The 14,075-nt window shown below is 41.7% G+C and overlaps 1 protein-coding gene across 2 annotated transcripts in view; it reads left to right on the top strand.

The window, feature by feature from the left end:
* Positions 1-14,075, top strand: part of SEMA5A (semaphorin 5A) — a 506,976-nt gene that overhangs the window by 475,414 nt on the left and 17,487 nt on the right. The window contains exon 23 of one of the 2 annotated variants that reach the window (XM_082382605.1): positions 2-7,872. The exons of the other annotated variant lie outside the window; for it this stretch is intronic. Coding sequence (XP_082238731.1) covers positions 2-121 — 120 coding nt within the window. The 3' untranslated portion in view covers positions 122-7,872. Of the gene's footprint in view, position 1; positions 7,873-14,075 lie in introns of those variants that run through there. 2 annotated transcript variants of the gene reach the window in all.

Here is a 14,075-nt window from a genome sequence, read left to right as displayed (position 1 = left end):
GGCATTTAACAAAAACAACTTGATCTTAGAGGAAAGAAACAAATACTTCAACCCGCATCTCACTGGGAAGACGTATTCTAATGCCTACTTTACAGATCTCAATAACTATGATGAGTACTAAGAGTTCTTCTATTTTTGGCTTCCTGTAACTTCCCCAGCTCCTCAAGGCCTGTGCTCCCTGACTGCCCATGTCTCCAAGACTTCAGAGATGGAGTTTGGATACATCTCAAGTGCATTTCAAGCCACGAGTGTCCCATTGCTGCCAAAAAGACACGTTCTTAAAAGCAACAAAAATCTAATCATGACATCGTGAAAATCTGGTCTACAATTCTTGATCATTGTTTAATGAGCCATGGTGTGCAGGTTTCTTTTATTGTGTTCAGTCCATTTTTCTAACAAGTCAGTTGTTTTCTTGAGCTTTTTCATAACTGTACCACCCACAATGGAAGGGGTCTTTAGAAGTATGAACATCTTCTTGACCTTGAGCGTAAATCTTCATGATGTTTTAATTCAAGAAAATAGGCACTTTATGTGAGAGCCTCCCCACCTCCACACGGTTTATAGTATTGATAAAATGAAGAATCTGAATGTGGCCATACAATGACTCACCATGGATCTCCATCTTCTCAATCTGGATGATACCGTGTATGTTTGGACTTGGAATGCTTCTTGCCTGAGGACGCCCAGGGATTCAACCTGGCTTATGTCTTCAAAGGTGATGGTATGAGGTGTGAGATGCTCTACCCTTGGTCTTGCTGCCGTTACTGTATTGTCCCTGGGGGAGGTGAGTGTAAAGAACAGAGGTACAGACACGATGAAGGGGGAACGTGTTCTACATGCTGTTGTGAAGCTCGCCTTCTTCTGACTTGTGGATTTCATGGCATTTCAGGGAGCTCCTTGTCGCGCGTCGGCCAGGTAGCCCACCTGTCTGGTCCACAGTAACATCGTAAAGAACCACTCTGTAAAATAACCACTTGTTTAGCATTTGGATAACAGACTCTACACCTCCCCTCTCTCTGCAAAGAAAAATCTTGAACATTCATGATACTAATGAGGAAAGTATTGAAAGGACTGAAATATAATTGAAAACAACTTTTTTTTATTTTCCATGTTACAGAAAGTATTGAAAAACCTGACATTTAATGAAAAGCAACTTTTTTATTTTCCGTCTCCCTGATAGAACTAATGTATGGCCATCCGCCCCTACCAAGAGCATTAATGATGTGTAAAGCTGGCTTTCTGCAGCTTGTGGCTGTACATATTGAAGTGCTCCCCAAGTACCAAGCTGTCATTTGCTGCCTCTAGTTCAGGTGAGGAGGGGATGTTTAGCTCTGGTGCCTCTTGTTTTTTATCTCAGTGCTGCTTTGCCATCCATCCACTCCCACTTCTCCCTGCATGGGGGCAACAGCATTTCAGGAAGTACCTTGAGAAGTCAGGGTGTTTGCAAGTAAGGTTTTTAATGATCCCATGGTTCTGAGCTTCGATCATTCATAAGCATTTCAGGGTGTTATGATACTATTCAGAGGGGTCCCCAGGAGAAAAAAAAAACAGGATAAATTACTCGCAAAAAACTGATGCATAACATAGAGCAGTTGGTTGAATAATTATTGAAAGTAAGAACAAGATTGAAATTATTCATTTTATGCCTCAGGGTGTCATGATAAAGGCCTGGGTGGACATAAAAACATGTTCTTATTGATAAATGAACCTTCAGATCTGAGAAAACTTACAGTGTGGGCATTGAGGGACACAGACTTTTAGCCTACATAGGTTGGTTAGGTTTTCACCCTATCCAATTTAAAGATTTGAAAAATCCTATGTTTAGTAATGAATGTTGGTGAGTTCAAAATATTCTTATATGCCCAAATTTTCAGAAACGGCTCTACTAAAATTAAAGTCTAAATTGCAGTTGGGCTCTGGGAGGTCTGATAGATTTCAAATGAATGATTTTCCGGGTCTTTCCAGTGGGAAGTTCATGCTACATCTCCCGTATTCCTTGTATGCTGTATGAGATTGCTCTGTTTCTACGCAAAGTCCACACTTAGGAAGTGAAATTTAGCCAGATAGTTTTCTAATTGTCCTTGGGTTGGATTTTCATTGGATGCTTCAACCTGTCTCATCACTTTCCTATTAGAAAAATGTCCTCATTTGTGTAGCACATTTTAGCCGGTTTTTTAATTCCTCCCCCGCAATATTTTCAAAGCTTAAAAGTTCATTCTCTTTCCCCTAGGAAAGAGGATATTGATATTTCAAAAAAGCATCACTGGTCTTGATGGGAAATGCTTCCCAAATGACATCAAAGTTGGTCTTTAATCAATCTTGTGCAATGACTAGGGAAACCACCCTTCCCTACAACAGAATTTTCGTGTTGTTGATTACATAAATCTTTACAATTATCACTGCAAAGAAGTTCACTCATTTTTGTTCCCTGACACTCTATTCAAAAGAAAATTGTTCTCCCCTCTCTCTCGTCCTCCTTCCCTCCCTCCATTCCTCCTTCTTACTTAACAGGATATCAATTTGTTTAGTTTTAGCTATAATCCAAGTATTTTAAGCACCTATGGAATAACTTTTGTTTTCCCGTCAGTGTAGAGCTGTTGCTTCTGTGTCTATGCTTCCCCTCTGTACTCCTCATCAAGCCCCCATGTGATGGGCTTTCACATTGGTACCTACCACTTCTGCTGGAACCTTCATAAAGCACCTCTTCCTTAGGCTGGGATGGTTGGGATTCCTGGCAACACTTGTCACATTTTAAATTACTGTGTGACTTCTTCATTCTCTTTATCTTTTCCCTCCCTCCCTCCCTTCCTTCCTTCCTTCCTTCCTTCCTTTCTTTCTTTCTGGTACAAGCGGTGCAGACAGAGACTAATATTTTTAAATTGCATCTCTCTGAGCCTCACATCAAATGACATTAATCACAGTTTAATTTCTAGGGTTATTTCTGGATACAATTGAAGTTTGGCTGGTTTTCATTAGGAAACTGGCTTTAATCTCACATTTAAATTCTTTGGAAGTGATTCCCCGTGCTCAGTGCTTTCTCTAGACTAGACTAGTCACTGTCTAATATCAACCCTGCAGTGCCACAGGGTCCCTGCTCGCTGCATAGCGGGTGGCCTTCCCCAAATAGCTCTGAAGATGATGGCTTTGATGACACTGAGGGCTTTGTCACCCCGAATGACATGGACTCCATGAATTCTGAGGCGCTCTGGGGGCGCAGGATCAGGCTTTGCTATGTGAACTCCCAGCGTCCCCTGACTTGGGTGTTTCCTTACCCAGTTGTCTGACTCGCTTTAGGCACGTTTCTGTGCTGCTGCCCCTGGAAACTTATGGGAGGTTCTGAGCTTCCCTGCTCCTTCAGAGACATTTCACTAAGCCTATAGATTCTGACTAGAATCGGCATTAATACTGGGAAAAAAGAGGGTTCCCTGTGTGTGTCAAGCGTGGGCAGAGATTTTAAAGGAACTGAGAGGAGTAAAGGGTGAGTGGACGTGAGGGCTCCCTGCGGTGGAGAAGGCTCTGTCCCCAGGAAGGTTCAGCCCATGGGAACGGCATGAGCCAGGGGTCTGGCCCCATTGACTCGCCAGTGATGCCAAAGAGAAAGGAAGCGAATGTGGGAGAAGGTGACCTTGAAAAGAAGGGGACCTGGTCCCTCCCAGCCAGATGTCATGGACGGTCCCAGGTGGGGACCCACGATCCGCTTGCACAGCCCTGTGGGCTGATCCCTGGATCTTCCGGGATCAACTACCCAGAGTGCAGGTGAAGGTGCCTCTGTTTCCTTATTTATTTGCAAAAGGGTGAAATTCATAGGAATCAAAGCCTGTGTGGAGAGAGTTCCCACTGGAATCTTTGGTAGAGTTCGTGAGTCACATGCCTTCCAAGTTATGGACAAAGTCTCAGCAGGGGAATCCCAGGGGCTACCTGAAAGGATGCTGTTTGTGTATCCGCAGATCAAAGGAGATTTTATTTAAAGATGTATCAAGTCTACACTCAGCTAGTCATTTTGTGTAAACACGTCCTTAATGCACATTGGAGGTGCAGCCTCCTTAGAGTCTGAATTTACAAATATCCCAGTGCCCCTTTATGAGATTTCCGTCACTTTTAGAATCAATCGTGTCCATTACCCCAACACTGTCAAACCACCTTCAGCATTGACTTAGCCCTGCGGCATCAACTTTCCTTAGCCCCAGGGCGTCTTTTATATTTCAGTGGAGTTTTCTTATGTGTGGCATTTTGGGGTAACTATATTTAATTCTGTCTTTCTGTTTCAAAAAGTGACTCTGGAACATCTATCCAGAGGCAACAGGTAGGGTAGCAATAGTGGATGCCAAGCACTGAGTCTGACTCCAAGCCGCTGCTCTCCATGTGGCAGGGCTGTGCTTAAATCCCACAGCTCCGATCGTCCTCGTTCATGAAGGCAGGGAATTAAAACACTAACCTTAAATCTACTCATATGCAAACTCTCTGCTCTTATTTTTTAAGATGATGCAAATTGGAGTACACAGATCTCATTGGCCATGCCCAGCACATTTATTCCTTCTACTGTTTCTATCATGTCATGGTAATTTATGTTGGCTTGCTGATTCATGTCGACATGACATTACCAAAATTGATTACCTCTGATTACCTATCCTTAACTATTATCAGACACTAGAAAGCCATTCTGATCAATGGGTGTGAAGTGGGAGAACGTTCATTTTGGCCTGAGAAATGTACAAAAGGGAATGCCAAATATTTCAAGTGTATTACCATGTAAGATAAAATATTTGGAGACCAGTGGCCATTGTTGAATTTATTTCTGCTGTTCTCTCCTATTGAAGTCATTAATATTAGTTGATTTAAAGATGTTTTGTGACTCTATAAATACAGAACCAATGCATTCTGGTTATCCATTTTGATAACCTGATAAAACACAAGAAAATATATTGCTTTCATCCTTGCTTATTTTCTCTTTTGGAAATTGAAAAGTAATGAACAAGACGTAAAGTTGGACTATTGGCAGGGATTTTTAAAATGACTATTCCATACTCTTTTTTATGGTTTTATGTTAAAGATGTGTTATAGATATTTTTGTAGCAGATGGATCAAAGTGGGTTTTTTTAATGATCATAAGTTGCATCATCAAACATTTGGTACATGTTTCAGAAGCATTAGGAATGGCGACCTGTTCTCTTCTGAAAATGTAAGTTCATATTGCAAAGGGTCTAAGAGCATCATCAAAACCAAAATCAGGGCATCCCTGGCGGCACAGTGGTTGAGAATCTGCCTGCCAATGCAGGGGACATGGGTTCGAGCCCTGGTCTGGGAAGATCCCACATGCCGCGGAGCAACTGGGCCCGTGAGCCACAACTACTGAGCCTGCGCATCTGGAGCCTGTGCTCCGCAGCAACAGAGGCCGCGATAGTGAGAGGACCATGCACCGCGATGAAGAGTGGCCCCCGCTTGCCGCAACTAGAGAAAGCCCTGGCACAGAAACGAAGACCCAACACAGCCAAAAATAAATAAATAAATAAATTTATAAAAACAAAACAAAACAAAATCAGAGCCTGACATGAATGTACTGTTCCTAGTGAAAGCTGTCTCATATAGTATTTTCTAAAGACCATATTAGTTCTGCCATAGAAAAGAAAAAAAAAACCAAAACACTATCAAGCTTATTACCCATGATTCATTACCAATTCTCATTCAGGCAAACATGTTTTACTTTGTTGCCATGATGACGGTAACTAGTGAAAGATACTTTAAGACCAGAAGGGAGAAAAATTGAGATAGAAAACCACTCTATGGTATTTCTTAAACTAACATGTTGGATGGGCAATAAAATTCATTCCACCTCTTCCATATCAGTCAGAAATCTGAGGCCAGCAGTTCAAACACGATCCTGTTCTTTCTCAGATTTTTGGCAACTTAATGCCAAAAATGACCCAAATATTAGAGTTCAAAATGATCCCCGTTTTAGATAAATACAAGCTGGGAGAGCAAAATCTGGATTCCAGAAAATCCAAACTATCCTCCTAACATGTCACTAAGAAAGAGCCTGATTAGTAAGTGCAGATGGTTTAATTTCCTATTAAAAGTTGCCAGTGCCTTGTTTAAGATAATGATTTATCATTTCATCTGGATATTATTGGTTGAAAGCAGAGGACTGATTGGCTATACTTTGAAGAAAATCATTCTTATATGCCTCTTTGAACTCAGGAATAGAAAATGAACAAGAAGCACATCATTGTCAGATGTGATTTCCACCCGCACTGGGGCTATGATGCCAGAATGGGTGCCACGGTGTGTTCAGAATTTAGGTGAACCCAGCCTTCCAGAAACTGACATCACTTTAATTTTACATTTTCCAAAAAACACCTTAACGTTTGTTCTGTAGTAGGAATGTCAATGGGATGCCTATAGAAGTTAGAGGGTTTTGTTACTGTCTGTCTTCAGGCAAGTCTGTAGATACAGGAAAATCAGACATAGGCTGGTGATGACTGACACAGATATGGTGAGTGGAATGAGAACCACCTAGAATATTGCCTGCTGCTTGTTTGTTTGTTTGAAGTCAATGTCGAAACTGCTTCGTAAGTTCACAAAGTTTTCATTCTTAATTTGGGTTAAGAAAGTTAACAGTGTTTTCTCTGCTAAATTTGATTCCTTTTCCCCTGTACCATGACCGTTGGCCAAAACCAAACTTGAACTTCTGCACTTTGGAAGAAAGCACACTATGAACCTTCAACACAAGCACCTGCATCCACCACCAAAATTCTACACTGTCTGCAAGGGAAGTGCACAAACTTGGTCCAATGTAGGATTCTTCAAAAGTGTGTTAACTAAATTTGTGTGTTATGCCACTTGATGGGACTTTTGAAGATGTTATGAAATGTTAAATGCCTCATTCTGTGTTAATTTGCTGTTGCTGTTCTGTGATACAAAATAAACTTATTTGGGATTGTTTCATTTTTTTTCATGGAACCTTCTCCGAAGCCACCTTGACCCCTTGGTAAACTTACAGAAAGTTACTGATCTTGAAATTAATTTTTAAAAGACCATATATATTAATCATAATGGAGCTTTTTTAGAATGAGGTAGCGCTGTCTCCCCTTTATTGGAATGAGAAAAACAGAGCTTTGGTTGCCCTGGTGGAATGCTTGTGGATTTCTGGGTATTCCCCCTCAGGACCAATGGGGGATGGGGGTTTTTCAGTCCTTACATTTGACTTTCAAGGTTTCACTGGAAACCTTGTTGTTAAAAATGTGTAATACCGATTTCCAGTGGTCTTCATTTTTTTCTGTTTATCAAGTCACTGGTCTTAAATGCTCACTTGAGAGCTGTCCAGGTCTATATCTACAAAAGTTGTTTAATGACACCTGGTAGATACATTGTTTTCAAAATCAGTTTAAGACACCAGCTGAGGCAGTGCAGGAAGGGAGCCCATTGCCCGCTGCCCTGGATCAATGCCGGAAGTTCAGGGAAAGGGTGGGTGGGTGTCTCCCAACCAGTCTGCAGAAACCAACTCTCACGGGCTCCCAGCCTCAACTCAGAGGAAAACAGGCATATTTTTGAGCTGGTATCCCCAAAGTGAAAGTGTCCCGCTCGCTCATTGCTCTTGGCAAATTGCCAGGTTCTATAACCCAAACCTCTGCATCTTTTATGAATAATAAATTCATGAAGGATGATCCCGAGTATTGCCAACCGTCCCCCAAGCTTCCTTCCATACCAGCCCCCGCTTCATCTCTATCTGCCAACATTTTGGGGACAAAATAAGAGAATCCTGATTATGTACAGTAAAAAATGTATTATATTTTTTGTACTTAAGCTTTATGTAAATAGTCTGTCTCATTCCATTGTAAGTTAGCATTGAAATAAATTCCACCATTTAGGAAACAATTTAGTGGCATTTTTCTTTGCGTAGCCTCAGTGGCCCCTGTGTCCCCAGATGTACTGAGGCGCGATCACTACTTGAAGGAGAGCGTTTCATTGGAGTGAGACTGCAGACGACCTCTGGGGAAAACCCCATAACACGCTCCTATGTGATCAGATGCCACAGCCTCTTGCGTGGAGGCCAAGACAGGACCAACCAACTTCGTGATGATTCTGTGAAGCCGTAAACAACTTTTACAAGTATTTCTATGGACAATAGGAAGTGTGGGCCAAGGAAAATCGATCAGGTTTTTCATTTACAAGGAGTTGATAACCTGTACTGTTGATGATCAGTTTGCTGTTATATTAAGCTCGCCTTCTCTACAGCACACCATATTCCATTCTTCCTTGCATAAAACAAGGTTTTTCTAGAATGAACCGCTGACTATTAGCATGAACACAGCTAGAAGATGCCTGAAAGATGTATTTCAGTATTCATGATCCCATTACATCTCCTTCTCTCTCTCCATATACACACACATACACACACACACACACACACACATATACATCTAATATATACTCACATACATGTATATATAAACATACATGTGTATAATTGCACATATATATAATTTCCAGTTGAGCACAAAGCTGAAAGGCCCATTTAATATGGATACAAATATTAACATAATAAAATAAAGCTATACAAAAATATAAACTAGCGAAGCACGTGATAATGATTAACCTACTTTTAACCCCAACTAATGAAATATTAATTTTTAAAATCTGTCTTTACCCAGATGATCCAGGCTGACTACACATTAAAAGACTTCTCTGCTTTTGGAAGGTTGGATGTCCTTTAGTGCTAAAAGGGCAGAAGAATAATTTCCTACAGCTTTTTGGGGAGGTCTATTTTTCCTGATTAGGCAGGCTGACAATCCAGGAGATTATTAGTTCTGGCTGCATATTCGTATTATCTGGGGACTTTAAAAACAATATATCACCCAGACCCCATCCCAGACCAAATCAGTTTGGATTCTGAGTATCTGTATTAGATGATGAAATATTAAAATCTTAAAGCATTCCATGAAGAACATACATTTGAATGTTTGTTAGTTTAGAAAGTGAGTGGAATGAATGCGGTACCACAATTCTCTTCCTTGTGATTTTTTTTCTGAATCTTTGTATTTACAGTGATGTACTCTAATATTTAGACATTCTCACCCAATGCTCATGTATCCACCTCCTCTTTTTAGAATCTACTTCATTCACTCTTAACAAATACAATTGAAATGTCATTTAAAATCCCTTTCTGGACATATTTGAAATATACAATGTAAATTTCCATTTAAAGCTCCTCCTTGAGCCCAGCTTGTGAAGAACAGTAGGGATGATTGACTGTATTGACTGCACAACTGTAGAGAATTAATGTAAGAAGAAATTTTCCTTAAAATAGTATCTGAAACTATGTTTATTTTCTGGAATTATACTTGTTTATACTTGGTTTACTTCTTTAAAGGAGTTTGTTTATAAAATCAAACAAACTGATGTCTGAAATGGCCTTTCTCTCATTAATCTGCTTGACGTACATTTTCCTCGGGAGTATATGAAGCTCTCACCCCACCCCTGCGATCACAATCAGAACCAGATCTGAAAGCAACAGGAACACATTTGATAAACATTTGATAGTTCTGGGCAGTGCAGAGCTCCTTAGACCAGTTACCAAAAGCATAACAGAGGAAGCAAAGTCAAAAGGTAACCCTTTGTGAAATGATCCTCGTAGAGTACACAGGAAGTGCAAAAGTTCGTCTCTAGTTTCAAAAGCCATTATTAATATTTTGAAAATGAGTCTTACCATAAAACACAGAGAAAACCTTGCTGAACTATGCTTTTTCAATCTTAATGCCTGTGAGCTCCATGATATTTGTCAGGTATTTGCCATGGCCTTTGCCAGAGGGTGAATTGTTCGTCACAGTGGTGGTTTTGAAAGCAGCTCTGTTGCCCCTTTCCTGTTTGCCCATTTCTCTTCCCCCCTAACCTTAAAAGAACCTAATTACAAGAGTGAGGTCACTAAGCAACTGAAACTAACTCCTGTCTTATGCTCTCCTGAATGCTCACCATGTCTTGTCTAACCTGTTGATTCTTCCCCTCGATAAAAAGAAGTAAGATTAGCTCTCTACCCCCAGTAGGCCCCACTAAGCAATACTGCAGGCAGATCACACGGGCAGGATAACATCTGAAGAAAGAGTCAGAACCCAACCTCCTGCCTCAATGATTCACTGAGATTCTCCCCCCCCACACACCCCACCCCATTTTTCCCTTTAAAAACCAACCTGGCTGAGCGGAATCTTCGGAGTTCGTCTCTGGACACAAGTCCACCATCTCCCCAGCGCCTTTCCTTTCTACTGATTAAAGCACCTTTCCTTTCTGCTGACACTTGCCTCTCCAATTATTGGCCGAACCTGGGTTTGATTACAGTTTCATGGGCCACCTTTCCTTAGAAAGCTGGGACCAGTGAAGACAGCCACACGCGAGTGCTGTGCAGAGGTCTGTCCACAGGTCTCTTCCTCTTCAGTTCCTTCTTCCTCTCTCGCACCTCAGTACTGCTGTCACCTCCTTGTTCCTGCTACTAGATGCCTGAGACAGGCGCCCCCTGGTGGCCAGGCCTCGCCCTTCCCTGAGAGAAGCATGGTTGGGGGAAGCAACATGGCGCCAGGACGTTCCCATCAGGAGGACAGATGGGCAGCCAGGACTAGGAAGCCATCCAGTGAGAGGATTCAAGCGCACACACGGGCAGATCAGCACGGCAGCTGGAAAGTCCCCATTCTGAATCGAGGAGGTGCTCCTGTTTGCGGGAGAGACAAGGGAACCCACACTCGTCACACTCGTACACAGGACAGCTGCAGGGGCTCCATTCTGAACTGGGAGAAACATTTTCCATGGGCTTCAAGTCATTCTAACCTAACTCTTTGCGACACATGCATTTTGTAGGACATATTCAGGATAGATCCCACTTGAAAGCATCTGGAGCTTATGTAATTTGAGTGTCTTTGAAAGAAAAGGAATACAAAATTCAGACTATGAAGTTAAGGATGAAAATTAATGTTCATTCAGATTTAGAAAAGAAATCTGTACAAACTTCAAACAAAAAAATTACAACAGAAACTACATATGTAATAAATTGAAGAAAAGTAACAGAGCATGTGTGTTAACTGCCAGACAAAAACTATTCTACTGAGAGAATAGAAAATAATTATTAATCAAGGTTGATTACCCTGTTATGTGTAACCGCATGTAAAATTTTAGGATTTTTGTCAACATCTGGAACATCTCTACCAACTTTCCTTCATGTGCAAGCTAAGGGAGTAGGATGATTACCTACGCAGACCAGCTTATGGCTCTGTGTTTCCAAATCTTTCTTCACTATTCGCAGACTTGGGGGCTGTGCATTGCAGGACAGGCCCTCCGATGCCACATCTTTGTGTCAGCACGTGGATGACATGACGGAGGGAGGTTGAGTGCTCCCACATCGACAACAAGACGCTGCAATAACATCACTTTACATGGAGGTGACTGCAAATCAATGCACACTCTTCCCGAAGTCCAGCTGAATGTATTCCCCACCTCAGTTTCCCCACAAACCCTCCCAGAAATGCCCACAGCCACTCCAGTGCCCCCTAATAGAAGGGGAAATGTGATAGGGGGGTGGGGAATCAGGATGGAAAGAGAAAGGAGTCTTACATGCAGTTGAATTCTTTACCTGATCACATTTTAGAAAATCACTCATATTTTAGAAAACCACATGACATATGCACGTGAGGGGATGAAGCATGTGCTCCATTCTCTCCATGATACTCCATCTCTGGACCACTAGGCACGAGGTCTGTGCTGGAAAATGGGAAAACAGAGTTGGCTAAGACAGCTGTGCCTTTGGATCCCTGATGACAGGGAGGCGGTGTTGGGCTGGGTTCAAACAGTGACTCTGTCCTTATGGCTGCGACCTTGGGGCTGCCTCAGTGTCTCATCTGTAAATGGAGATAACAAGAGCATCAATCCACCTTGTTTTATGGCACTTCATAGATATTGCGTTTTTTACAAACTGAAGGTTTGTGGCAACCCTGCACAGAGCAAGTCTCTTGGCGCCATTTTTCCAATAGCATTTGCTCACTTGGCGTGTCTGTGTCACATTTTGGTAATTCTCAAACCTTCCACCAGCAAAAAATTATAATTCACTGAAAGCTCAGATGATAGTTAGCGTTTTTTAGCAATAAAGTACTTTTTAATAAAGGTATGTATTTATTTAGACATAATGCTATCACACACTTAATAGACTACAGTATAGTATAAGCATAACTTTTATATGCACTGAGACACCAAAAAATTCATAAGACTGGCTTTATTGGGATATTCACTTGACTGCAATGGTCTGGAATCTAATCCACATTTCAGAGATCTGCCTGTATTGAAAGGTCCTTTTGATGATTCATTGAGTTAACACAAACAAAGCACATAGCAAAAGGCCTGGCCGCATACAAAGCGTTGAACAAACATGTCATTACTATTATTGCTTTTATTGTAAATGGAAGGATAATGTGAATAATATTTGAACGAGTGGTACTTTATTGAACACTCCTTGGGGCAACTAGGATGTTATACAGTTAAAAAGAAAAAAAAACCCACAGCATTTGAAGAGGGGAAATGTGCTTTCAGGCCAAGTGATTATCAGAAGAGAGATGTATCCGTTGCAGGGAAACAGAGAATCTGGCTGGTCAGATGCACATTTAGGGGATTGCTCAAGGGTCGACAAAACACAGGCAAGTAATGATTATCCATGGTAGAGGTGCCAACAGGAAGGGAACATTTAGATTCTTGATTGCTCTGTTCTGTGGATATAGAACAACCTGTATCCTCTCTTCACGGTATAATGGAAGGACTTGCTCAGACACATGATATTCTTACAGCTCTTGGAAAGAAGGCTTTCTGTACCTCTAAGGCGATATTCTCATGATTAGTATGTATTATGTAAACAAAGAGTGTGAGGTACTTTAATATTTTCAAGAATTATGGAAAAGATAGATTTTTCGTGGTCAGTAGTCAAGATTGCTAGTTACCTTGGGCTCCTTGACCTTGAGATAACCAGAGAAAGTAACAAGTTTTTAAAAGACAGTTAGTTTTGAATATTTTATTTGTTTCTGGTCTATTTTTCTTTTGTCAAGAGAAATGATGATGGGAAGCCCTAAGGGGTAAAAAACAACAAAAATCCAACCTCTGAACTTCAGAAAGTGGAGACCAAGGTCATCATGACACCACACAGGCTGCTTGAGAACTTGAGAAAAACCTGCTACAGAAAATATATTTTATGACCCGGGTATTTCATGTTTTCTCATTTGATCTTTCGGTTTGATTTTTCACTGCTTCAGTTTTTTCAGAAGTTTTATGAAAATCAGGATATGGAAAAGTTGTAAAATACCAAAATTCAGACAGCCTGCGTCCTGGAATTTCCCAGAAGTGTTCCCCTGTGTGGAGGGAGCTCCAGGTAAGAGGCAATCCATGAACAAGTGAAGTCGGCTGGAATGGAGACATGCTAGCTGCACCCACAGGAGGGACTCTGAAGCCACTTGGTGGGGTCTTACTTGCACAGACTCACATAACTACAAAGTAGCCTTGGCCAGATTCTGGTGTTTGAGAGCAGCAGAAAAAGAAAACTTTGTAGAAAACAGATCTAAATGTAAACATGTCTTTTTAGCTATTGTGATTCACTCCAAAGGAGAGCCACTCACAAAAGAATTGAAAGTCTAGACATTTGACAGCAAAGCGGCTGCCCACTGCCCTGACGATACTGTCCCCCGAGGAGGACAGAGCCAGGTCCAGACCCAGCTTGAAGACCGGGGGCAGCACCAGCTTCGCGTGGCAGAGCCTCTCGCCAATCCGGCCGAGGCATCCAAGCGAAGGGCCTAGACATGTGACCAGAACCTGGGCGATGAGATTTCTTTGGAAGGAGAGTGGAGAACCCACCACAGCCGGTGATGGGAGATCAACGTAGGAAAGTGGGTGAAAGCCCCAATCCTGTGCCTGGAAAGGGGCTCAGGTGTCGCTCTGATTGGAACGTGAACCAGGATAACACTTTTGAAATGACTTAGTTTGCATTTCTGACGCCAGTCTTCCTGTTTGTTTGTTTGTTTGTTTTCCTCGCTTCCTGTCCCCTTTGAACTGAGGCTGGGCCGTGA

The sequence above is a fragment of the Balaenoptera borealis genome (assembly GCF_965194805.1).
Source record: "Balaenoptera borealis genome assembly, chromosome: 2".
NCBI lineage: Eukaryota > Metazoa > Chordata > Mammalia > Artiodactyla > Balaenopteridae > Balaenoptera > Balaenoptera borealis.
This window is presented reverse-complemented; position numbering and strand designations above follow the sequence as displayed.